This window comes from Staurois parvus, unplaced genomic scaffold (genome assembly GCF_062004578.1).
Source record: "Staurois parvus isolate SC_StPar_1 unplaced genomic scaffold, SC_StPar_1.0 ptg000715l, whole genome shotgun sequence".
NCBI classification, from domain to species: Eukaryota; Metazoa; Chordata; class Amphibia; order Anura; family Ranidae; genus Staurois; species Staurois parvus.
In genome coordinates this window covers 2,853,679-2,879,772 of record NW_028318511.1, presented here as the reverse complement: position 1 = coordinate 2,879,772, position 26,094 = coordinate 2,853,679, and the positions used below count along the sequence as shown (strand labels likewise).

At 39.6% G+C, this 26,094-nt stretch overlaps 1 protein-coding gene across 1 annotated transcript in view; it reads right to left on the bottom strand.

The window, feature by feature from the left end:
* Positions 1-1,055: 1,055 nt before the first annotated feature.
* Positions 1,056-26,094, bottom strand: part of LOC149445616 (mucin-5AC-like) — a 156,850-nt gene continuing 131,811 nt past the window's right edge. The window contains exons 28-31 of the mRNA XM_089653502.1: positions 23,762-23,906; positions 18,153-18,196; positions 4,821-4,962; positions 1,056-1,348 (exon numbers count right to left, since the gene is read on the bottom strand). Of these exons, the coding sequence (XP_089509628.1) occupies positions 4,823-4,962; positions 18,153-18,196; positions 23,762-23,906 (329 nt within the window). The 3' untranslated portion in view covers positions 1,056-1,348; positions 4,821-4,822. The remainder of the gene's footprint in view (positions 1,349-4,820; positions 4,963-18,152; positions 18,197-23,761; positions 23,907-26,094) is intronic.

Genomic DNA, 26,094 nt, shown 5'->3' with positions numbered 1-26,094 from the left:
TGCGGCTTCTGAATAAAGGAGTGCTGTACTAGCAGAAAAGGAGAGGGGGAGAGAGAACACAGCAGGACAACTACAAGATTTCTACAGCTCTCCTCACCACTTCCAGCGCTGGACTGACAGGAGTAGTGATGCCACTTTCACTGCTCCTGTCAGCTTTGTGGGCTGAAACCACACAGCGCCCTAGTTTCTATAGTATACTGTTGTGCCTGGGGCAACCGCATCTCCCACCCACCCCTTGTTCTGGCTCTGTTCAGGACCATGCACCTGCACCTGAGTGGAAGTCACAGTAGGACACAACAGCCGTGTCTGTACAACTATGTGTCCCAATAGACATCTATGGGACTGCCAAAAGAGGGAAGAGGTTCTGACTCAAAATGAGTCAGCCATTTGGAGGCCTACAGTCCCCCAACAGCCACCATCTAGGGAGATTGGACCATGCTGTCTTTTTTGTGATGTGCCTTTCATTTTATTTTTTTGTGAGTATACAACTTTTTATTCAATAAATCTCATTTTTAGAAGGTAATGCACTAGGCCCGTGCGCCCTCTGTTTTTTTCTTTGCATACAGCTTCCCCTGGATTCCCCTGGTCCGTTGAGGGCAGCTAGGCTTACATTCTCAAAAAGTACTCCATGTGGGGTTACTGACATTGTGAAGCTCATTATCCAGCACAGGAGTTTCAGCATTCATTTGCTCATGCTTTTTTATCAGGGATGCATGCAATACCTGTGCATCCCTGTGGCAGAAAAATATGACCCTGCACGAGGCACCCAAATGTTTGGCCTTGGGAAAGTGGCCTTAAAGGGACTATCCCCTTGCTCCTCAAACTTCCTTCTGTATTTATCTCATAGGTAATAAGGGGAATCTCCTTGATAGGACACAAGAAAAAAACATAATTGACATATGTCTTTACTATTCACTTCTCTGACACATTATTTGGGAATAAAATGTCAAGGTAATAAGCACTAAATATTTAATTTCTTTTAAATTCTGAATTGTGGGGTTTTTTTTGACAAAACAGACAAAGTAAACTGGACACATAATCAAAAGATTTTGATTTGACAAATTTTATTTAGGGTTAGATAAGAACTGATTAATTATTAATGTTCTGTTTACACAATTTTGGGTTTCACTAGTCAAATACCCATGTGAATCTATCACATATCAATGCAGAAAAAGGTTCTAAGACGTTCTCTAATATATGGTGATCCCGTCGCAAATCCACCATGAAGACGTAATAAAATTTTCTTTGATAATTTCCTCTATTGGGATAATTTTTTAATCTGTTTTCTTGCAAGACTTTACTGTTATAATTAGAAGATTCTTCATCCATTATACACTTCTTCAGAGATCTGCAACAGAATAATTACAATGGTAATTTTTTTTCACTTTACTCTTTGAAAGCCCTTAAACATACATTTACTGATTTAGCTGTTGCAAGACCCCTTTCACACGGGTGGTATGATCACATCCACTTGACAGTTTTTTTACACCCGACTATTTAAGTCTGTCCAGGTCTGAAAAAAAACAGGAAAGGTCTGCATCCTTTTTTTCTTTTATTGGAAGTATTATGATGTAAAAGGATGTAGGTCCATTTTTCATCTGGCCACCTATACATTCAACATAGGTACGGGAAGCTCCATTTTGTAAAAAACAGAAAAAAACTGAATGGGCACAGATGTCCGAAAAGTGTTCACAGATCTCCTGTTGATCAGGCCAGACAATACTCATGTGAAATGGGTCTAAAGATCTAAGGTTTGATCTGATATACCAGATGTATATTTTATAATGCAGCAGGGTAGGTGAGAACACAGTCTATGGAACACAGTAATTCTGGACAATATCCTGTGCACACTGAACAGGTAGCCGTTCCTTTTTAACTGAAGCCAATAAAAGTGAAGTGGTTGACCCAAGCAACCTGGCAGTACCATGTTCTTTATCATATCTTAAAGGGACCTTGTAGGGACAGCATGTGCATTTATTATTTTTGGTTGCAGGAGCCTGAAAATCATTGCAGCAGCGATCTGCAGATTGCTGATGCCAGGCAGGTCTCCTGCAGATCTGTGTATACTGACCGGAAGAATCAATGAACTACCACAATACTACCACGTTGCTCCACATCGCCGTGGTAGTTCATTGAGAATTACAAGTCAACAGCAGCTAAGGCTGTAGTGACCCGTAGTTCATTCATTCCAGGAACTCTGTGAATGAATGACGAGGCCATGTGGGCCGAGCCCCACATGTCCGTGCTCTACTAAAAAAGTCACAGATTGTGCGGGGGACTTCTTCCTGAACTGCTGTCACAAGGAGGGAATCGGGCAGTGGCTGCAGCATTGCGAACATGATACATGTTCCACCCGTTTTTAGGTAACATGTTCCCAAAGGTGAGCTTATCCTTTAAGGGAGCTAGTTTGCCAAGACTATCAACCTGACCAAGGTTTATGACTTTATGACTTTATTAAGGCTTTATGACCTAATGAGTCATTGACTGGGAACCAATATAAAAGGATAGAAGTTAAGACTTTTAAGATTTCACTTTCAGTAAATTCTAAGTCAGTGACACACTAGGTAGTAAAGCCAGGACTTTTATTTCCATACACACAAATGCATTGGGAACACTACACATTGTATTCCAAATCAAAACATGAAGAAAAATAGATCAAATTTGTGTTGTTCCTCTAAAAAAATTGAAGAAAAGTGAATATTAGACTGTTCCAAAAAATAGCAGTGTTTGTATTCTTCTTTACAAACTCAAACATTCACTAAATAAACTGAAAAATGTTTGAAGATTTTGCTTTCCTTTGAATCACTTAATATTTCGTTGTATAAGCACTGTTTCTGAGAACTGCTGTACTTGGTTTTGCCTCAGAAACTGCATTTTTGATGTCACCCCACAAGTTTTCTCTTGGATTAAGATCCAGAGATTGGGCTGGCCACTCCATAACGTCAATCTTGTTGGTCTGGAACCAAGATGTTGCATGTTTACTGGTGTGTTTGGGGTCGTTGTCTTGTTGGAACACCCATTTCAAGGGCATTTCCCATTTCAAGGGCATAAGGCAGCATGACCTCTTCAAGTATTCTGATGTATTCAAACTGATCCATGATCCCTGGTATGCGATAAATAGGCCCAACACCGTAGTATGAGAAACATCCCCATATCATGATGCTTGCGCAACCATGCTTCACTGTCTTCACAGTGTACTGTGGCTTGAATTCAGTGTTTGGGGGTCATCTGACAAACTGTCTCCGGCCACTAGACCCAAAAAGAACAATCTTACTTTCACCAGTCCACCAAATGTTGCGCCATTTCTCTTTAGGCCAGTCAATGTGCTCTTTGTAACCTCGTCAGCACATGTCTTTTTTTCAACAGTGGGACTTTGCGGGGGCTTCTTGCAGATAGCTTGGCTTCACATAGGTGTCTTCTAATTGTAACAGTACTCACAGGTGACTTTAGACCTTCTTTGATCTTCCTGGAGCTGATTGTTGGCTGAGTCCTTGCCATTTTGGCTATTCTGCTATCCATTCGAATGGTAGCGTTTCGCTTTCTTCCACGTCTTTCAGGTTTTGGTTGCCATTTTAAAGCATTTGCAATCATTTTAGCTGAGCAGCCTATCATTTTGTGCACTTCTTTATATGTTTTCCCCTCTCCAATCAACTTTTTAATCAAGGTACGCTGTTCTTCTGAACAATGTCTGGAACGACCCATTTTCCTCAGAATTTCAGAGAGAAATGCACTGTAACCAGCATGTACAACATGTGCTGCCTTCCTTCCTTAAATAAGGGCAATAATTGCCACCTGTTTTTCAAAGAATGAATGACGTCACTAATAGAGCTCCACACTGCTATTATTTTGAACATGCCCCTTTCAATTAGTGATTCAATTACACACAATCAGCAGCATGCATGTCATGATTGTTGGGTCTGTTGGATTTCTATTACTCTACTACACCTGCTAGTAAATTATTTGCCATGTAGAAATATCATCTCTACCAAAAACAGTGATTGATCAGGTTAGTGATGTCTGACTGCTATTATTTTGAACACAACTGTATGTAACAAACCCTGCAGTAGCCAGAGAAGGGGTAAACATCGTTAGAGCCAACATTATTTTTATTGTGCAGATGAACAAAAATCTTTTTTTGGCCATACCTAATTCTTAAATTTGCACATTCTATTGATTATTTCTTTTTTTAATAAAGGGGGCTGCAATTTTCATTCCCTTCCTAAAATTCTGAGATTATGTCAGAGGCTTTTCTCAACAACATATTTTGAAGCTGTCCCTTCCCCCTCTGCTTTCACATTCCCCAAGTTGTAAACTGCTGTCACTGGCAGTGTGCAGGCTGTCACTCATACAGCTTTCCTACTGTGTTGTGTAGTTATTCTCAAAACATCAAAAGGTGGAAGAAAATTGCAGCCTCTTTTATTAAAAAAAATACAAAACTAATAAGTATTTCAAACACAATATTTTAAGGGCTGATACGTGGCATGGGAAAGGTGAGTTCTGTGTGCTTTTTTACGCACCTTGTTCAAAACGCTCTGCTTTTGTGATCTGCTGTAGGTGCCAATACACTGTTAAAGGCACCCCAAATACAGATCAGAAACCCAGTGCGTTCAAAGGCAGTATATCACATAGTATGCAGCACATTTTTCATAAGTAGCACATGCACTACTTTTTTTGCAGTCCAGCACAAATGAAAGAATCAGCTGCCAAATCACACTGTAGTGAAACACAATTTCTATGCCTCAACAGAGTCATGTATTATGCTTTTTCATATTTTTGCAGTATATTTCCAATTTTTGTGAGAAAGAAGAGAAAATAGTTACTTTTAAAGGTTTTCTTTGTAACATGGATATGTTTCTGTTCCATTTATTCCACACTTCACAACTGTACATGTTTCAGAACTTTCCTCCAGGAGAATAATTTCACCAGTTTTCATCCTTAGCCCTTGATATATACAACGGCACCCTGAATGGTAACGACAGGATATAACATTATATCAGTTAAACAAGGATGGTTAATATCTTTGATATTTTAAATTGCTAACTATAATGTTACTTTTTGATCGAAAATCCCATGCGGTGGGTGACCTGGATGGATATATGGGCGGCTGCTAACACTAAACACCAACCCAAAGTGTAATATATAAGAAAAGTAAGTAGTATCGCGCTGTCAATCCACCTCATAAATAAATTAGTAAAATAAAATGTGTACTACAATACTCCTCCCCCTTCCTGTTTAGTGTTGTGTTGCAAATGAAGATCAACCTATATAATGTACATCTGGTAAGTATAGCAAACAAACATATATGCTTTTTGCCAAATCAATAACTGCTTATGTTTCCAAATGCATAAATAAAATATAATAAAAATATATAACTTCAGATATGTGTCCCTAGTAAAGAAGTGAACTTATAAAGCAATGTCCAACTGACTTAATTCTTTCCAATCACCATAAGAAACGTAATGATTCTCCATGGCTACAGAGCCCCTTCCACATTTGTTCTAACAGTTCTGTTGAATTAATGATGTTGAGTGACCTTAAACTTCTTAACATACAGTATATTGCCAAAAGTATTGGGACACCCCTCCAAATCATTGTATTCAGGTGTTCCAATCACCTCCATGGCCATAGGTGTAAAAACGCAAGCACTTAGGCATGCAGACTGCTACTACAAACATTTGTGAAAGAATGGGTCGCTCTCAGGAGCTCAGTGAATTCAAGCGAGGTACCGTGATAGGTTGCCACTTGTGCAATAAGTCCATCTGTGACATTTCCTTGCTATTATATATTCCACAGTCAACTGTTATGTGGTATTATAACAAAGTGGAAGCAATTGTGAACAACAGCAACTCAGCCACAAAGTGGTAGGCTATGTAAAATGACAGAGTGGAATCACTGCATAATGAAGTGCACAGTGTGCAAAAGTCGCCAGCTGTTTGCAGTGTCAAAAGCTAAAGACCTCCAAACTTCATATGGCCTTATACAACAAAAGTGCATAGAGAGCTTCATGGAATGGGTTTCCATGACCGAGCAGCTTCAGCCAAGCCTTACATCACCAAGTGCAAGGCAAAGAGTTGGAGGAAGTGGTGTAAAGCACACCGCCACTGGAATCTAGAGCAGTGGTGATGTGTTCTCTGGACTGATAAATCACGATTCTCTGTCTAGTAATTCGATAGACATGTCTGGGCTTGGCAGTTGCCAAGAGAACGATACTTGCCTGACTGCATTGTGCCAAGTGTAAACTTTGGTGGAGTGGGGTGTGGTGTTGTTTTTCAGGGGTAGGATTGGCCCCTTAGTTCCAGTGAAGGGAACTCTTTATGCGACATTTTGGATAATTTCATGCTCCCAACTTTTGTGGGAACAGTTTGGGGATGGCCCCTTCCTGTTCCAACATGACTGCGCACCAGTGCACAAAGCAAGGTCCATAAAGACATGGATGAGTGAGTTTGGGGTGGAGGAACTTGATTGAGTCCTGACCTCAAACCGATAGAACACTTTTGGGATGAATTAGAGTGGAGACTGCTAGCCTGGCCTTCTCGTCCGACATCAGTGCCTGACCTCACAAATGAGCTTCTGAAAGAATGGTCAAACATTCCCATAGACACACTCTTAAACCTTGCAGACAGCCTTCCCAGAAGAGCTGAAGCTGTTATAGCTGCAAAGGGTGGACCAACTCAATATTGAACCCTACAGACTAAGACTGGGATGCCATTAAAGTGCATGTATGTGTAATGAGAGGCTTCCAAATACTTTTGGCAATATAGTGTATATGGGTGATCAATCCCATGAGTACACTTGTGCTCCCCTTCCAAAACCGCACTCATCACAATAAAATGACCTCTTATATTAAGCAAGTCAAATGCGTTTAGGGTAAAAACGTTTCCCCTCCTTAGCCTTCCACCGTCATGTAGGAGAAATCCCTCTAATGGTGTTGCGTTCCATAGCCAAAGTTCGGCAAACTGGAGGTGATGCAATTACCTTCACCCAACGTGTTTCGCCATCATGACGTAATCAGGAGCGGACTGAATTAAGCCACTTAAATTAAGACATTGATTTATAAGTTCACTTCTTGACTATGGATACATTTCTGGAGTTATATATTTTTATTTTTATTATATTTTATTTATGTATTTGGAAACATAGGGCACAATTCACTAAGCGATATCTTACAGCATCCGAGTATGCGGTAAGATACCACACAGCATTTAAAAAAAAAGAACATCTGAATTCACTAAAAAACGCTACTAAAATACCGTATGAGTTATTTTATAAAATCGTGCGGTGTTTTAGTAGTGAAAACTGTACTGTAATATTTTAGCTGTCAGCAGGGTTCCCCACTGACAGCTGAATGTAAAAAAAGAATTGCAGGCAATAAAACTTTTTTTAATAAAAAAACAGCATGGGGTCCCCCCCCCCTCCATCCATACCATATCCACACCAAAATTAAAAAGGAAATGGCTTAGGGTCCTCCCCAAAATCCATACCAGACCCTTATCCAAGCATGCAGCCCGACAGGTCAGGTGACATCATCTACCCAGCATGCCCCGGTTGATGATGTCACATGGGACGGGATCACACAGGTAATGTCACCTGGTGGCCCCGCCTCTTAGATATTTTAAGAACTGTCAGGCCAGCAATGCAGTCAGACGGCAGGAGCCAGAGTCATGAGCAGAGCCTTTTTTTTTCTTCTTTCAGTTTGGCGGTGGTGGTGGGCATTTTGATTGATATTGGATCTACTTCAGGGGACATTTTTTAATTTTTCTTCTTTTAATAAAGCACTTGTCAAACACTGTCTCCTGTCTTTTTTACACTACAGTTTTTTTTGTGAATGGATAGTGGTACCATGTACCGCATACACATTCACACGGTGGGTTTGGGATCTGGGGGCCCCCTTTTTAAAGGGGGCTTCCAGATTCCCATAAGCCCCCCACCAGCATACCTCCACAATCACCGGCCAGGGTTGTGGGGAAGTGGACAAGGTGCTTTGGGGGGAGCCCCCTGCCCCAAAGCACCCCCCCATGTTGAGAGCATGTTGCCTGGTACGATTCAGGAGGGGGGTGCTTGCTCACCCCCCTCCCTTTCCTGACCTGCCAAGCCTCAAGCTCGAATAGGGGTCTGGTAAGGATTTTGTGGGGGATCGCACACCATTTAAAAAGAAATTAGCGTGGGGGTTCCCCTCAAAACCCGAAGACCCGAAGGGCTTGGCATGGATGGGGAGGGGGGACCCCACACCGTTTTTTAAATGATGTTTTAATTGCCAGCAATTTTTTTTTTTTTTTCAGAAAAGCACATTGCATGCACACAGAAATGTGCCATAACACACATCTTTAGGGTATGTCCCCTCTGTTTGGACAAATCTCCTCTTACTTTCTGCTGCATCTGTGGGACTGAATGGGAAGGTAAATCTCTTTGAAACAACATAGAACAGAAAAAAACTTACAGAAGTCTTAACCATTCACTGCTCTGGGAGATTTTTTGGGAATACCTGTGCTCAATACAGTATCTATGACAATATGCATTTCATATTTAAACATTTTTTTTTTTCATTTTAAATTCTAAATTTACATTTTATGACTACCTTCAGTGATTTCTTCTATAACAATTTACAGCAATTGATGGAAGGTGAATACAATTGGTCAGTGAATCTTTGATAAATAAACTATATAACTGCCTAGAGTTCAGCTTGGAAGCAGATCTGGCACTCCATGCGAGGTCCATGTAATAAGTGCAGCTCCCTATCCTTTGCTAATACGCTGCATTAAAAAAAAACTGTTAGGAAAAAAGGTAAAAAATATATACCTTTGTATTCCCCAGCTTCCATAGTGCAGAGGGTAAGGTCACCATCCAGAGAATGTGATGTTATCCTGGGGGAATGCTGAGAACTCCAAATGTCATGGGAAGAAGTTGCAGAATAGCATGAGAAAATCTTTCTGCATGATTTGAACTACTCAACGTTCCCCAAGTTCTCCAACCACACAATCCCTCCTAGCACTCAGGGATACATCTAAGTAGAATGGGGCCAAGAATGACAAAAAATGGATTCCACCTGGAATGCATAGCCAATGCAGACCTCCGCAGATAGGGGGATCCATTTTGCAACTACAAACAGAATAAACAGGAGGGAGCAGGTACCTAGTACATTGCAAGAGAGGTATTGTTCAAGACAAGTGTCATAACAAATAGGTACTCACAAAAGTAAAGATAACAATGCGTTAAAAACCATGAGATGATACAAGGTGTACCACGTGTCCCAACATGCAACCTGGGTTTCTTGCGCCCCCTTGTGTGTTCTTTTTGTATTCCCCAGGTTCTCACGGAAAGGATGTCTTTAGACATGCAGAACAAAAAATTATATTTCGTTTTGAATCAATTTGTGAAGTTACTAATTTTGTTTGTTACATTCGTAATGAAATAATTTTTTTTATTTATTTCCAACCGGATTCAAATTTCTCCAATGGATTCAATGTACTCAAATCGAATTTGAATTGAAAATATCAAATTGATCTGAAGAACAGCTGGTTCTATTCTATTAAAAAATTCAAAATTTGGATTCCGGAAGATGGTTATATCCTTTCTATTTTATTCTATTCTATTTTTTTCTATTCTATATATTTTCTGTTCTATTCTTTTATTTTCTATTCTATACTATTCTTTTCTGTTTTTTTCTATTCGATTGTATTCTATTATTTTCTATTCTATTCAGTTTTACTGTATTCGGTTCTATCCTATTCTAATCTATTCTATTCTATTATAGTCTTTTCAAAATTTGAATTACGAAAGATAGATATAATCATTCAATTCTATTCTAATTTATTCTATTGCTTTCTATTATATTCTATTCTTTTATTTTCTATTCTATTCTATTTTATTCTATTCTTTTATTTCTTATTATATTCCATTCCTTTATTTTATATGCTATTGTATTCTTTTCTTATATTTTCTATTCTATTTTACTGTATTCTTTTCTATTCTATTCTGTTCTGTTTTATTCTATTCTGTTCTTTACGAAATTCGAATTTAGTAAAACGGCTATATTCAAATCTATTCTATTGGTTTCTATTCCATTCTATTCTTTTCTATTCTACAATGATTTTATTTACTCATCTATTCTATTATTTTATTTTCTATTATTTTCTATTCTATTATGTTTCTTTATTCTATTCTTTTGGAAATTTGAATTTTGGAAGACGACTATATTCTAACACTAATACACATAGTCTTTGAATTAAATCAGCAATATGTTTATATTTTGGCTTTGTTTTCAAATTTGATTTGAATTTCGGGCAAAATGTTGTTGCATTATTTTAGATTAGTTTAAATTCTTTATTATTACAATTAAAATTTGGAACGAAACAGCACATGTCTAGATATCACTCTTGCCTATGTGCCATGGGCAGAAAAAGGGGAAAAGTTTACACTTCAGTTTGAATGGCACCCCTATATACCTGTTCAGCAGTGCGCCGCAATGCATTGTAATAAACTACCATGTGCTGTAGCGTGTTGCCCACTAAAAATAGTTCATGAACCTTTCCTTGTGCATTCTGATGCATTACAAAGCCCTTTTAAATGAATAAGCTACCTAGATGCAACACACGGTAACACAGGATATTACGCGCATTAACAACTATTAATGCTTGTGCATTAATCACAACACACAAATGTAAATGGACCCTAACTTTTTCCCCCACTGTTTTTTTTTTCTTATTTATTGTGATGCTTTAGCAAAGGGGGAGGGGGCCACACTAAACAAACAAATCATGCTTCATAGATGCAAAATCCACATTAAGCTACCTTTTTAGCTATGATACTGTCATAATGCTTTGCTCTTATTAATATTAGTTAACATCCATATACAAAGAAGCCCATTTTCTCATTGATTGGCATAATTCCCACCTGTAACTGCCTTGTATGCCCTTAAGGTTTTGCAAAAAAAAAAAGAAAAAAAGCACAAGGTCACTCCAAAAATCCACACCAGATCCTTATCTAAGCATACAGTCTGGCAAGCCTGGAGAGGGGAAAATAACTGTGCGCCTCTACCCCCCCTGAACTTTACCAGGCCACATGCCCTCATCATTGGGGGGGGGGGGGGGCAAGGGTCCCTGTCAAAGCACCTTGTCCCCAGGCTGATGAGGATAGGGGCTTCTTCCCTGCAACCCTGGCCCAGTAGTTATGAGGGGTCTGCAAACAGAATGCTTATCTGAATTTGGAAGCTCCTTGTAGCCTCCCTAGCGGTCTGATTATTTCAGTATTTCTGTGCTCAAAGAAGTACACTTTTTTGCATGGAAATATGTATTTTTTTTATTGTAGGCCTGTAATTTTTAGGAATAACTCACTGAAATCTGTCTGAACAAGAGTCTAGTAAACATCCCGGGTATGTTAAAATTTGAAACACGAAATCATAAATTATAATTTAATAAATAATCATAAAAAATAATAATATAATAATATATTTAATTCAATAATATAATCAGACCAAAAACACTGAAATTTGAAATATAGCGCCAAGTTCACAGATCACTCAGCAAAGTCGCAAAATCGTTTTCAGTGTCTGATGACGAATTTCCCCACGAATCATTATCACTGAATTCTGCAAGTAGTTCTAATTTACTATCGCTGTTCTCTAGCTGGTCTAAAATTACTTTTGACCTAAAGGGACGCTTTTTGGACGCCATGGACATTTCTCAGTTTCCAGGCAGAAAGAACAGTAAAAATGCGGGCAGGGCACAGGACAAAGCACTAGGGACAAAATGTATGTGAAATGCTTTTATACAGTAATGTTTTACTATGTGATTTTAGTGTATTTAGTGAATGTAAATTTTTCACATTTTTAAATTTCCCACCATTACGTCCTGACGTTGCAGGGAACGGAACCCAGGAGACAGATGCCGGCATCGGCCAGAGAACATTGCCGGGGACACTGCAGGAGGGACATCGCGGGAGCGCAGGACCAGGTAAGTGAAGAAGAGATCCCGGAGCAGCGCTGCAAGGTATTCCCGAGTGTAGCTCGGGGTTACCGCTTGTGGTGCTGAAACTTTACCCCGAACTACATTTGGGAATACCTCCAGGGAGGTTAATGATAAGGGGACACCCAGATACTAGCCCTTCCCTATGTGAATGAGTAAGGGGTACATAGTAACCCTTTTCATTGCAAAACACAATGTGATCTGTTAATAAAAACATAAACATAATTTTATACATGTCCTTTATTTAAAAAGTGTCACCATGTAGATCCATGTCAACGATGATGCCTGACATCCACCAAAAGAACAAACTTGACAACCTTAACACAACAACACTACTTGCCGACTAACAGTGCCCAAAACTGTCATCCGCAATATGAAGGAAAGGCCTGGAAGGTCATCAGCTATATAAAGAAAAGGCCTGGAATGGTGATGACATCATTGCCATGACCATATTTGGCCAATGTCATTTCTCACATTACGAACAATATACAAAAAAAAGGGATTTTAAGGTGCTCAAAAAGTTCCAAACATTTAATGTTGTACTAAAATCATAAAAAACTTTATTATATATTGTCATATAAAAAAAACGACATCACATTAGTAGTTGTGAAAGCTTAAAACCAATTTTTTGAGCAATATATATATATATATATATATATATACACACATTGCTCAAAAAAATTAAAGGAACACTTTGAAAACACATCAGATCTCAATAGGGAAAAATATTATGCTGGATATCTATACTGATATGGACTGGGTAATATGTTAGGAATGTTAGGGATGTAAGGATGCCCCATCGTTTGATGGAAACTAAAATTATCAACCTACAGAGGACTGAATTCCAAGACACCCTGAAAATCGAAGTGAAAAACTGATGTAGCAGGCTAGTCCATTTTGCTAAAATTTAATTGCAGCAACTTAAAATGGTGCTCAGTAGTTTGTACAGCTCCCATGTGCTTGTATGCATGCCTGACAACATTGGGGCATGCTCCTAATGAGAAGACGGATTGTGTCCTGGGGTATTTCTTCTCAGATCTGGACCAGGGCATCACTGAGCTCCTGGACATTTTGAGGTGCAACCTGGCGGAGCTGGATGGACCAAAACATGATATCCCAGAGGATATTGGTTTTAGGTCAGGTGAGCATGGGGGCCATTCAAGGGTATTAATTCCTTCATCCTCCAGGAGCTGCCTGCATACTCTTGTCCATGACCATGAAGCCAGACATTGTCATGCACCAGGATTAACCCAGGACCCACGGCATCAATGTAATGTCTGACAATGGGTCCAAGGATTTCATCCCTATACCTAATGGCAGTCAGAGTGCTATTGTCTTGCTTGTAGAGGTCTGTGTGTCCCTCCATGGATATGCTTCCCCAGACAATCACTGACTCACCACCAAAACAGTCATGCTGAACAATGTTACAGGCAGCATAATGTTCTCCATGGCTTCTCCAGACCCTTTCACGTCTGTCACATGTGCTCAGGGTGAACCTGCTCTCATCTGTGAAAAGCACAGAGCACCAGTGGAGGACCTGCAAATTCTGGTCTTTAATGACAAATGCCAATCAAGCTCTATGGTGACGGATAATCAGCACAGGACCCACTAGAAGACTTTGGGCCCTCAGGCCACCCTCATGAAGACTATTTCTGATTGTTTGATCAGAGACATTCACCAGTGGCTTGCTGGAGGTCATTTTGTAGGGGTCTGGCAGTGCTCATCCTGTTCAACCTTGCACAAAGGAGCAGATACCGGTCCTGCTGATGGGACCCTGTCTAGCTCTCCTAGAGTAACTGCCTGTCTCCTGGAATCTCCTCCATGCTCAAGACTATGCTGGGAGACACAGCAAATCTTCTGGCAATGGCACGTATTGATGTGCCATCCTGGAGAAGTTGGACTGCCTGTGCAACCTCTGTAGGGTCTCCTCATGCTATCAGTAGTGACATTGACCCTAGCCAAATTGAAAACTAGTGAAAAACAGTCAGAAAAGATGAGTAGGGAAAAAAAAATGTCAGTGGCCTCCACCTGTAAAACCGTTCCTGTTTTGGGGGTCGTTTCATTGTTGCCCATGTAGTGCACCTGTTGTTAATTTCATTAACACCAAAGCAGCTGAAACTGATTAACAACCCCCTCTGTGACTTAAGTGACCAGATCAATGTCAAAGCTTTCAAACCACATGCTATGGGTGTACTTTTGCATGGGTTTCAGCTGTGCCAAGATGGCGTCCACGCCGTGACTACGTCACTGCGTACCTACGTGTTGCATCACGTTAACCATGTGACTTCCACAGGGTCCCTAGGTATGCAGTGACGTTGTTCTGGCATGGACACCATCTTGGCACACCTGAAACCCATGCAGAAGTACACCCATAGCATCTGGTTTGAAAGCTTATGTCTATCTGTCAACAAGTGAGCGGGCAATCGGCGTTTTCTTTGCTATATTGATGTAATAAACAGTATTACACTATGGAGGATCTTTCTTTACTGTCATTATTATGATCCTTATGAGAGAGTGAGCTATATTGCGGTACCTATATCTGGAGGGGACCTGTGATGTTTAAGTGCCACCATTGATGGGGATTTCCTATGGATACCATCCACTAATGAGTTACTGCCTGTGAAGTATCCTGGTGTGATCCTAAAAGCGCGCTGGCCCAGTGGGTCGCGGTAAGGAGATGAGGGGGCAATCTAGCCATTTAAGGATTTATACCATTAGCTTGAACGCACATTCACCGCATCACCTGCATGGTTTTGTTTCTTTGGATCACTTTTGCTGATTTGCACTATTTTGAACTTTTTATATTTATTTATTGTCATTATTTTTTTATATTTGATGTATATTTCACTATACAGTACTTTTTATTCAGATTGGAGCGTTGAAATGTATATGTGTTTTTTATAAAGTGATTTTTTATATTTATATGTTTATTTGGGGTATGTAGGCACGTATCACTTTATTTAGGTGGATTATCCCCTTTGATTTGGGGATTCACTGTTTGTTGCACTAGGTCTATTTATATTGATTCATTAATCCCAATTAGGAATTTGGGGGTTTTTTGTTTGTATCATTTTGTTATTTTTCACTACATTGGGTCCAATTGGGACCAATTTGTTATTTCACATTTCTGTGTCATGTATACGTGTGTCACAATAGATCCCTAGAGGATCAGATCACTTTGGATACATCACTATATTTGTTATATAAATTATCTTATTATATTTTATATGTATTTTGTATTTATGTTTATGTTTATTCATATGGGCTATATGGATTAGCTCTACACCAATTTATTTATTTACAAGGAATCATAACCACTTGCCCTCCAGAGGATTTACCTCCCTTCCTGACGAGGCCATTTTTTGTGATACAGCGCTGCGTTACTTTAACTGATATTTGCTCGGTCATGCAACGCTGCACCCAAATGAAATTTTTCCCACAAATGGAGCTTTCTTTTGGTGGTATTTGACTGCCTCTGTGGTTTTTATTTTTTGTGCTATAAACAAAAAAAAACAACAATTTTGAGAAAAAAAACAATATTTTAGACTTTTTGCTATTAAACATATCCAGTAAAAAAAATTTAAAAGTCAAATTTCGTCAAAAATTTAGTCCAAAATGTATTCTGCTACATGTCTTAGCTAAAAAAAATCCCAATAAGTGTAAATTAATTGGTTTACGTGAAAGTTATAGCATCTACAAATGACGGCATATACAGTATATTGGATTTTTGGATGACGGCGATCAGCAACTTATAGCGGGACTGCGGCGGGCATTCTCACACTAACTGACACTGACTAACTAATACTAATACAGTGATCAGTACTAATGACACTGGGCAGGAAGGGGTTAACATATGGGGCAATCAAACGGTTAACTGTGTTGTGCACAGTTTTACTGTGTGCTATGTGTGTGTATTTTACTGTGTAAGCATATTGCTTTGTATTGCTCTGCTATGCAGAGCAATACAAAGCAGTGTGCTGGAGCTGACGGGAGAGATCTGTATTATTTACATACATACCTCTCCCCCATCAGTGATACTCGGCGATCGCCGGGTGGCGGTGGGGAATCACCGACTGGGTCCCGGTGATCGACAGTTGAAGCCACCAATGGCAGCGTGCACGCCCCCTACCCAGATATACAAAATCACGTATATATACTTGATTTTGCACAGCCCTGCCAACCTGTAGCAGTATAATCAATGAAGCAAACTGGAGTTGATACAGGATCAAATAAGCAGAGAAACAGAAATGTCTTTGTCAAATAACAAGCTGGGTTGATAACTGGAATCAGTCAGTAGTCAGGATGCTGCACACAACAGTCTGGTGAAAGACCTTTCAACACTGAGGCCTAGCCTTCTTGGTGCTACTGTGAGTAATAAGTGTTCATGCACACCTCTACCCACGCTGTGAGATGTATGCCACATATGCACTTTGAGACATGTTCTTGATGTGCTAGTGCCTGCTCAGAGTTGCATGACCGTAGCCAATATTAGGTAAAAAACCATGAACAGGTGCTCAAACTTGTTTTGGGCTATTCAGGCTGGAAATCTTCCTGAGAAGGGCTGTCCAAATCATACTACTGTCTCAAATGCAATACAATTCACATAACCTTTGGGACTGTCCCCACGTAAAACAATTTTGGAGCTAGGTAGTCCAATAAACTTGTATGCATTTTTAAAGGCAATATTCATACTTGCAGAAGTACCCCTTATATTATCAGTGGTTGACAGGAGGATGATTCTTAAGAACTGGATTTTAAATGTCCCTCCTTCTCTTCACCAATTCCTACTAGAACCAAAACATGTATCCAGAGCAGATGAGTTGAGATCACACTCCAAATAGAGTCCCTAACAAAGCATTTATTTGATAAAATGTGCAAAATAAGGTATTTACAGGGCATTTTGATAATTGAGATTGCATGTTTGCATAACGTTTAAAGTGGCTGTAAACCTCTGAAATGAAAAAATGAACAAAGTATATCCTTTTTAGTGTGTACTTGCCTCCATCCAAAGCATCCACAGTATTGTGATTTCTGTTTCCTCTCTCCTTCCTCTGCTATCTACATGGGTCAGTTCTGAGAGTCTTGACAGCCTCAGCTTTGCCTGTTTCCCTATGAGACTGAGTAAAGGGGGTGAGGTGTCCATTCCTTTTACTCAGGTCTCAGATTACACTCAGCTCCCTGCTCTATGCTAAGCAGTTGCAGTATGTGACATCAGATCCCTGTCCCTGCCTTTCTGGAGCTGAGAAATGCTGTCTAAATTCTGTAATTTGAATGGCTCTGGAGAAGAAAAACAGGTACAACTTATGTATGAGGGTTTGTTTAATCTTTGTGTATCACCTGAGGCCAGTCACTTCACTGGGTATGAGTTTACAACCACTTTAAGGTTTTCAATTATATATTTATTGTGGGATAAATTTACAGATACTTTAAAGGCAGATGTAACAGAAAGCAGATGTTGTATAATACACTAATTTGTAAATATACTTATTCAATTTTTATTGGGAGATGTTGCACTATGACAGTGATAGTGACACTTATTAATATTTACAGGGTAAGATATAGCCACACAAAAATAAGTAGTGGCAACATATAATCTCATCCTTCAAAAAAGTGTATAACACACATTTAAACCATTGTACAATAAAGAAATGTTTACTATCAGAGCACTCTTTTCTACCAATTGAAAAAAAAAAATAATTAAAAAGAGAGAAAAAGAATAGAAAAAATAAAATAATGAGAAAAATAAAAGAGTAAGAAAGAGGGGTTCAAAAAAAAGAAGGAAAATAGCACCTGACAGAGAGGGATGGCCAAAGATATCCAGAGCTGTTATCCCGTAGCATTTGACCATCAAAGTCAGCAATAAGAGGGTTTCAATCACGAGATATCATCTCATACGGGGCAATAACAGAGGAGCTTCAAGAAAGTCCAGACATGGGGCACTAAACTTGGAGTCATTTTTATGGTCTACAGCTACCAGCTCCTCCATACACATAGTATAGTTCACTTCCTCTACCCATTCCCGTATTGTGGGAATTGCTTGGGATTTACAATATCTGGGAATTAGAGCTCTACCAGCCATCAGCAAGAATCTAAATATTCCATTTGTAATATATTTAATTGATCCCAGAATCATGGTAAGGAGAGTGACCTCAGGTGACAAGGGAATTTGGAAATATGAGAAGAAGGACATACCATTTGGGTCATTCTGACACTGGATTCCTTTTTCTGTGCAAATGCTGAAAGATAAAAGGACATGAATAATCTTAGCAACAATATTGATGCAAACATAATGGACATTTCTAAACTGTTTATTTCTTTATTCTTCTTAGAAGCTGAACACACAAATGTAAAATTGGTCTGAAAACTTAATAGCTAATGCTATCTACAATCATCGAAAGGATGTGAACATTTTGAAAATATAGAACCAGTAAACAATGTCTCTGCCATCTAACAGGTATGTAAACGTGCTCTTAAATACATGTGTGCACCACTTCTAGTATCCCTTCTGCACTGGGGGAAGAGTAATGTAGCATTACCCCCTTAGGAGTCGCTAAATTATATTTGGGTTCCCTGTTGCTCTTGACCCCATTCAGCTCAACCCCTGCTGACACCAGCATACACTTCTGGCCAGAGTAAACCCTCTGAATATTACCAGAAAATAGACTCACACACAGTTTAGAGTGAACTACTGTTTTGTTTATATTGGAATTGAATGTGGGCACAGTAAAGCAACATAGAGTAATAGGAGTGCAAATAATAACAGTTATCACTCTTAGTAATTTTTAAGCAAAAGTCAATTCACACAGCAAAAACCTTAATCAGTTTCAGATATCCTGCAATTCAGAATTTGACTCAAAAGACCTCAGCTCTGAGTTGTCTCCTTCCCCAATGAGCAAAAAAAAAAAAACTACCAAGAAGTAAGGCTTGCTCATGGGCACTCATGAGCTGGTGACAAGGTTCAGTTCGGAGAGAAAAAAGAGCTGTTTAAAACAAGGAAAAAAAATGTCCCTTTACTGCAGTGTAGGATCTTCTGCACACTTGTTGGGGCCCAAGTTGGTGCACTACAAGCATTCAGATCTCCTTGGATGCAATTGGTGAAAGTTCCCTAAAGGATTATTGCAAGAACAGGCAGTGGGCAGTAGCACCTGTTGGTAAAGGTTGATCCCTCTCTAGGCCACCGTAGCAAATGGCAACAATGGAAAGTGTACCTTAATGAATTTGGGCCACATGCAAGAGAAGCAGTGGTGTGGCTTAGCCTGCAGAGAGCGGACATTGCAGCAGGCTCTGTTGACTGGATTAGGCTGAAGATGTGTTTGCTAATAGGCCGGGTGAACTAGGCCTCAACATGTGTAACTTGTCAACATTGTCAGTAACAAGACAGAGAATGGTTGATATAAGAGAATGTCAGTGACAACTTAATTGGCTAGAGAATAGGACTTTCTTACCCAATCATTCAGGCCACTGGCAGTCTCTCTGTAGATGGGGGCCCCCAGAAGAGTTAGTTCATGACAGCAGCAGTCACAGGCTGACAGGGTTATTTTTCAGGCTCTTTGGCGATGTCAGCGATCAGCTATTCCTCCCTTTTTCTCCACTGTCTCACCATTCGGCCTAGTCTGGCCCTCTGGCGTTACACCCAGCCATCTCTTCACACCTACCATCCAACTCTCTCACAGGTCAATTCTATTCCTAGGGTTCCTGGGCTTCTACATATATATGCCTCTGCCCACATGCCAGCTCCCCTGGGAAATGTAGTCTTCTAATTAGCTGCCCTCCAGCAAAGTCCTGCATTTCAGCCTAAAAAATCCATAGAGCTTTTCACCAGAGTATGTGCCACTGAGGTGCAGGATACTGCCACTTTGTGTCTCTTCTAACATCCTGCATGCTGAATAATAGATGGGTTTTACAGTAAGCTGTGCGCTAAAAAATTCACCCCATACCCAAGAATGATCTGACCATGCCTGTGGCATGGCAGCTAGGATACTTCCATCATAAGCTGATCCTGCCAATCATAATTAGTTTCTCTCAAATCTGAAATCTAATTGGAAGTATGAAAAAGTTATGTTGGAATGAAATCATTTCTGTGTATTGATTTCTGGTGTGAGCTATCGTAGCTATATTCAGACTATAGTATATTCACTGATTCACACATTCAATGATTGTGTAGGGACCTGGTCTCTTTGCCACTTGCACTTGCCACTTGCAATTTGTTTTTCTGATTCTTCAGCAACATGTTTAAAAAATAATCTTAGACTTGAAAATTATTTGAAACCCCCAAACATTATATATTTTCTAAAAGCAGGCCCCTTGGAGAATAAAATAGTGGTAGATCCAATTTTTTTTATCACATGCTATTTGTGAACCACTTATCAAATGCAATTTTTTAGTTAAAAAATACACTAAAGTTATTTTTAGGGCAATATATTACCTATTTTTTTTTTTATAAAACAAAATATGAGGTTGTGCCAAGTAAACAGATACCCTACATGTTAAACTTTAAAATGCTGACAAACTCCAGTACCTTATATTTTCCATAGGTGCTATTTTACATGCCCCTACAGTTTATTAGTATAGAGTTACACATGAATAATTGCCCCAGAATTATTGCTTCACTCTGATTTGAGTGTTGATATGTAGCAAGTGTAGCACAAGTGACATTTTCATATGTAGGTTCCCCGATGGGTGTTTTTATGTTAGTGTGTGCACATAGGTGGGGGTGGGCTAAACATTTTTTGGAGGGGGGAGGTTTCTTATTTTTTTTTTACTTTTTTACACTTTTTCACTAAAACTTTATATCATATGAAGGAAAAAATGTCCCCTTATGTGATATAAAATCTTTGTGACAGGTTCTCTTTAATGAGACATCAGGGGACTTTTAGTCTCACCTTGCCATCCATTAACGCTAACGGAGTGCAGATTGTGCTCCATTAGCTTCTTCGCAGGCCACAGCAGTCAGGAAAGGTGACAACACAAACTGGAAGTGACCTTATACTGTCATTTCCCAGTTCTTTTCTGCTAGTGGAGATCAGTGAATGAATGTTCACTGGTATCCTTCTCGTCCACTTGGCAACACCCGCCATGTGGTTCCTGGACCTGCAGGTGGTACAGCGGAGCCCAGGAAAAATGAGGGGAAGGTAGCATGCGATGGAAAAGTCAGTGGGTCACAGAAAGCAAACTCTAGTTGTACAGCGGCTCAGTTACCGATCACTTTAATCAGAAAGCTGACAGTCAGCTTATGGAGAGCGTATAAACATCACCCTGCCACTGATGTATAACATAATGTTGGTGGTAGTAAAGGGTTCAAAGCTGAATTAATGGCAAATAAAAGCCACACATTAGTGCAGCTCTGTATTCATTAATATATCCTTAAATGTATTTTTTAAATGCAAGTAGTGTAGGTAACTGAATTTGGCTCTCTATCAGTCTCTTACAGGCCCTGAACAGCAGAACTCTGATTCAGGGAGAAAGAGCCAACACAAAAAGCCAATCAGTTGCCCTGCTGAGACGAGAGTATATTGTAATAGAAAAGAGCATATCCGTCTGCTGCTTTTCTTTTCACTGTCCAGTCACAGACTGGATATGAGAGAAAACCGGTAAGTGTTAAGGAACTGCAGCAGAGAAAATTAGGCCATTTTGAATAGGCTGCTTAATGCAACATGCATCAATGCATGAAAATGTATGTGCGGCAGCTTGCTGTGAATGGGTCTTAGTAAATCAGGCTTAATGAGTTCTATAAACCAGAGACTTTATTCAGCATAGCTGAAATGGGAATAGGACACTTAGGATTGGTTTACTAATGGAATATAGGCTATTCACTTTGCAAGGGAAGTTGCACTTTGCAAGAAAATCTTCTCCAGAGCTTAAAAGAGAAGTATGGGATTTTTTTTTCATACTTACCAAGGTGGATGCAACATCGGTCCAAAGCTGCATTTGTTCCCCGCCAGCTCTAAGGGTGAGAACTCAGCGACCACATGATCACTGAGTTCTCACAGCCGCTCTGCCCCTCTCAAACTCACTGGAGCACTGGGCTGTGTAGGGGGAGGGAGCAGCTGGCTTTGGCTGGGTTGCTGAGAGGCTGAGCCAGGTGCCGCTTCTGAGCCTGGGGTGGATCCCAGCTTTAAAGTTGGGATCTTTCCTCAGCTTGGACCGGCTGAGTGATGTCAGCCTCAGCCTGCTGTCAGCTAAAAATGGATAACAGTAGCGCAGAACGAACTGCACTCCTGTGATCCACAGGAGAAGTACAGCCAAAAGAGCTTTGAAGTTACTTCTCCTATAATAAATGTGGTACACCTCACTTTGTAAGAATACCCAGTCATGTGCAAAAAACAGCATTTTTGTTTGTACATGATTGGATGATGAAAGTCAGCAGAGTTTCACCACATTTACTAAGCTCCGCAGAAAATTCCCTTTCAAAGTTTAACTTCCATTGCAATGTGAACCGCCTATTTGCCTTTAGTAAATCAACCCTATTAAGTGCTGTTTACATTTTATTGCATTTAAGGCACAGGACACCAGGGGTTGTTCTGTGCTGCAGTGCACATGCATTTTGGAGGCGTGTTGGGGTGCCATTCACAATGTACAAAATGTTTTGCACTGACATGGTGTGAACAGACCTTAAAGGATATGCGTATATGCCTTGTGCATCAATTATTCACATAAAAGAAAATGGTATGCTCATAGACTGTGTAGGCATTGTACGCTAATGTGTACACAAAGGTGGAGCATAAACGTGTGGAATTATCTAACAAGCATTCCAGAAGGGGTAGTTTCCCTTTTAGGGTGGGTCTCAGCACTGTTTAACTTGTCCCCAGCCAGTCTTGATTTCCCTCTTGCTGGGCATATATACTGCAAGGGAACAGTGAGGACCATGGTGAGCTCCAGCTTTAGTAGTAAGTAGGCAACATGTTTCACTTCAGCAGGCCCCAATTTTGGACCGAATCAATTCTATAACAGTAGGATGTCTTTGAGTGTAGCCTATGGCTAAGGGAACTAGATTAGATCACCAGTGACAAAGTATTTTTGAATATAGTGGAAGAGAGATTGGACCCTTGTAACACTCTACCATCATTTAGACTATGTGGAGCTGTTATAACCGTTCAATAAAAAGAAGTTAGAAAAACAAGATCCCTGTCTGGACATTGAATTATCAAGCAAGCTGAGATGAGTGTAACGCAGTTTATTCCATGAAAGGATTACACTCTCCTGTGGGGTCCTGCAAACAGTGAGGGCAGGAAAGAGAGACTGGGCTGTGAGCATCTAACACTTTATTGATAGGTGCATTTGATCTACAAGTGAATTCCCTTTAACTTGCTTTTGGATTACCATTTACTTGTATTGGGAGAAAAGCAATTCCTGTGCAGACAAGAGGTGTTAAAATAGGTGTAGGAGAGGATGATATTGCTGGGCCTCACCTTGGGTATGGGTATAGTTGAGGAGCCCAGATACCTCAATCATTTCAGCTCTGTGTAGTAGTGACTTGGGCACCTCAACCTTTTTTGAGGATCCTTGGAGAAGGGCCATTGATGCCACCCTTGCTTAGATAAGCTTGCTGGAAACCAAGGTTTCCATATGATAAGTATATTTTACTAATTTCTTACAATGAATTATATATATATATATATATATATATATATATATTTTTATTATTATTTATTTATTTTTTCCATTCAGCATTTAATATGAAGGGGGGTTACAAAAGAAGTCAACCATGCATGTACATGCAAGGGGCGCTTTGAAAAGGAAATATTGATATATTTGCCTTACATAAAGGAAAAAACAGCAAAGGGTTAAAAACAAAAATTTACCATTTTTCACAGAAATTGCAGGATTCAACATTCTCTCCCAGATTGTAATAGTAATGTGTATTGTCTAGACAGCCACAGGTAGCCACACATTGCATTTCATCTTCATTAAAGTAGGGCCGTTCATCTGGACAATTAGGATAGCATCCTGTATTAGATCAGATAAAGCAGATATAAGAAGGAAGCAAAATAACAAATAACTGACAAGTCTAGCAAATAATATGCCTGTACTTCAGTGTGAGCTTGATTTTTTCCATTTTGTTTAATTAAATAGCAAGGAAAATGATGGAATGCAGCTATTTTAACTATAAACTATAAATTGAAGTGGTTACCAGAATATTATGAAAATGGCTATGTAGTCATCAAATTCAGTTCAAGAGGTCCTGTTCATAATAGGAAAGAGATGTAACTAATTCCCTACCCATTATGATGGAATCAATAAAGATTCAGGATGGAATGGTGGGGTGCACTTATATCAGACCTGATGGAAGAGATGTGGTCGGAGGTACTCAGTTCATATGTGGATACTGTTATCTCCTCCAAGGATAAAATGATACAGCTACATGTATTCTACACCATTGTATTTATTCATGATGGAAAAAGGAGACACTGAAACCTGTCATAAGTGTTTAGCAGCTGAGAGATCCTTTCTTCCTATGGTGTGGGACTGTAGTAAGGTTTGACTACTCTGGTCACAAGTTACTCAGTTTATAGCTGACACTTTTGATCTTCCAAATAAATGTAGGCTTATAGTTGGCCGTTTGGGGGTAATCCAAGATGATATTATGGATAATGCTATAAAAACATTTTTGAGATTACTATTTTTTTTTATGTACTTGAACTGATTGTGTTAAATTGGCTTGGCTACCTGGAAAAAAATGGTTAATTTTAATGTTCCCTTATATGAGATGATCTATGAGGATAGGGTATGTCCAAAAATATGTAGATAGGTAGAGTCATCAGACACGGTAGAGGAATGCCCTTGAGGGGTAGAATTAGTATAACGTGTAGGACATGCTTACCGTTGGCCTACTCCATAAATTTGCTCTTTTGCTGTACTGGGAGGCAGTAAAGCACTGATGCTAGTACGATGGTATGGAGTGGGGTGGGGCTAGTTGGTTCACTCTGAAATGTTTGGTTTTACTTTTCTTTTTGTGTTGGTGTGATTTTTTTTTTTTAATGGTTAAGCATAGCCCCTTTTTTTCCTTACATAACAAAAAATGCTGTTTGTACTTGTGTTGGCGTAGAATGCTATACAGTTCTGCTCAATAGTTTGCATACCCTGGCAGAAATCATGAAATTGTGGCATTTATATTGAAAATATGACTCGTATGCCAAAAAAAATATCTTTTATTTCAGGATAGTGATAATATGAAGCCATTTATTATCACATCGTTGTTTGGCTCCTTTTTAAATCATAATGATAACAGAAATCAACCAAATGGCCATGATCAAAAGTTTACATACCCTGAAATGTTTGGCCTTGGTACAGAAACATACAGGTCAAAATCGCAATTAAAGGTTGATTTCCTACATCTGTGACTTTTTAAATTGCAATTAGTGTCTGTGTATAAATAGTAAGTGAGTTTGTTAGTTCTCATGTGGATGCACTGAGCTGGCTAGTTACTGAGCCATGGGCAGGTAGACCAAGAAAGATTGCAGCCACAACTGTCAGCAGAATCGTTCAGGATACAAAGGAAAACCCACAGGTAACCTCAAGAGAAATACAGGCTGGTTGCAGGAAAGAAAATTGCTCCATCTATGGCCGGCTTAGGCAACCACTTTGATGAAAAAATAATCTCTGAAAATAAGATATCTGCAAAAATAATGCTCCTCTTGAGTAAAGTCTTACGTTACTTTGCAGATGAAACTGACTAGACATTAGTATGTTGGCTTGCTAAAGGTTTTCCACTGTTGCAGGTCAGAATAAATGGGTGTCTCTTCTTGTGTGATGCTGTATAACCTTATGACTTATCGCCTGGAGCTACTGTGTATGAGAGGCCTCTTGTAAATTTAAGTTTTGCAAGCCAGCACTGCAGCTGTGAAGGGGTGAGCCCTGAGATAGGACGATAGCCCTGATGCAGACTTTCTGGGGAAAAAAATGCACCAATGAAAGGAGTGCTAGACCAAAGGATAAAAGTATTGGTTTACACTAAGCCAGCCAAGAGCCAAGAAGAGAATGGACTCAAACTAGGACCTTCCTGTGTGAATCTACAGTATCTCACAGAAGTGAGTACACCCCTCACATTATATCTTTTCATGTGACAGCACTGAAGAAATTACACATTGCCATTAATGTCTAAACCGCTGGCAACGAAAGTGAAATGTCGAAATTG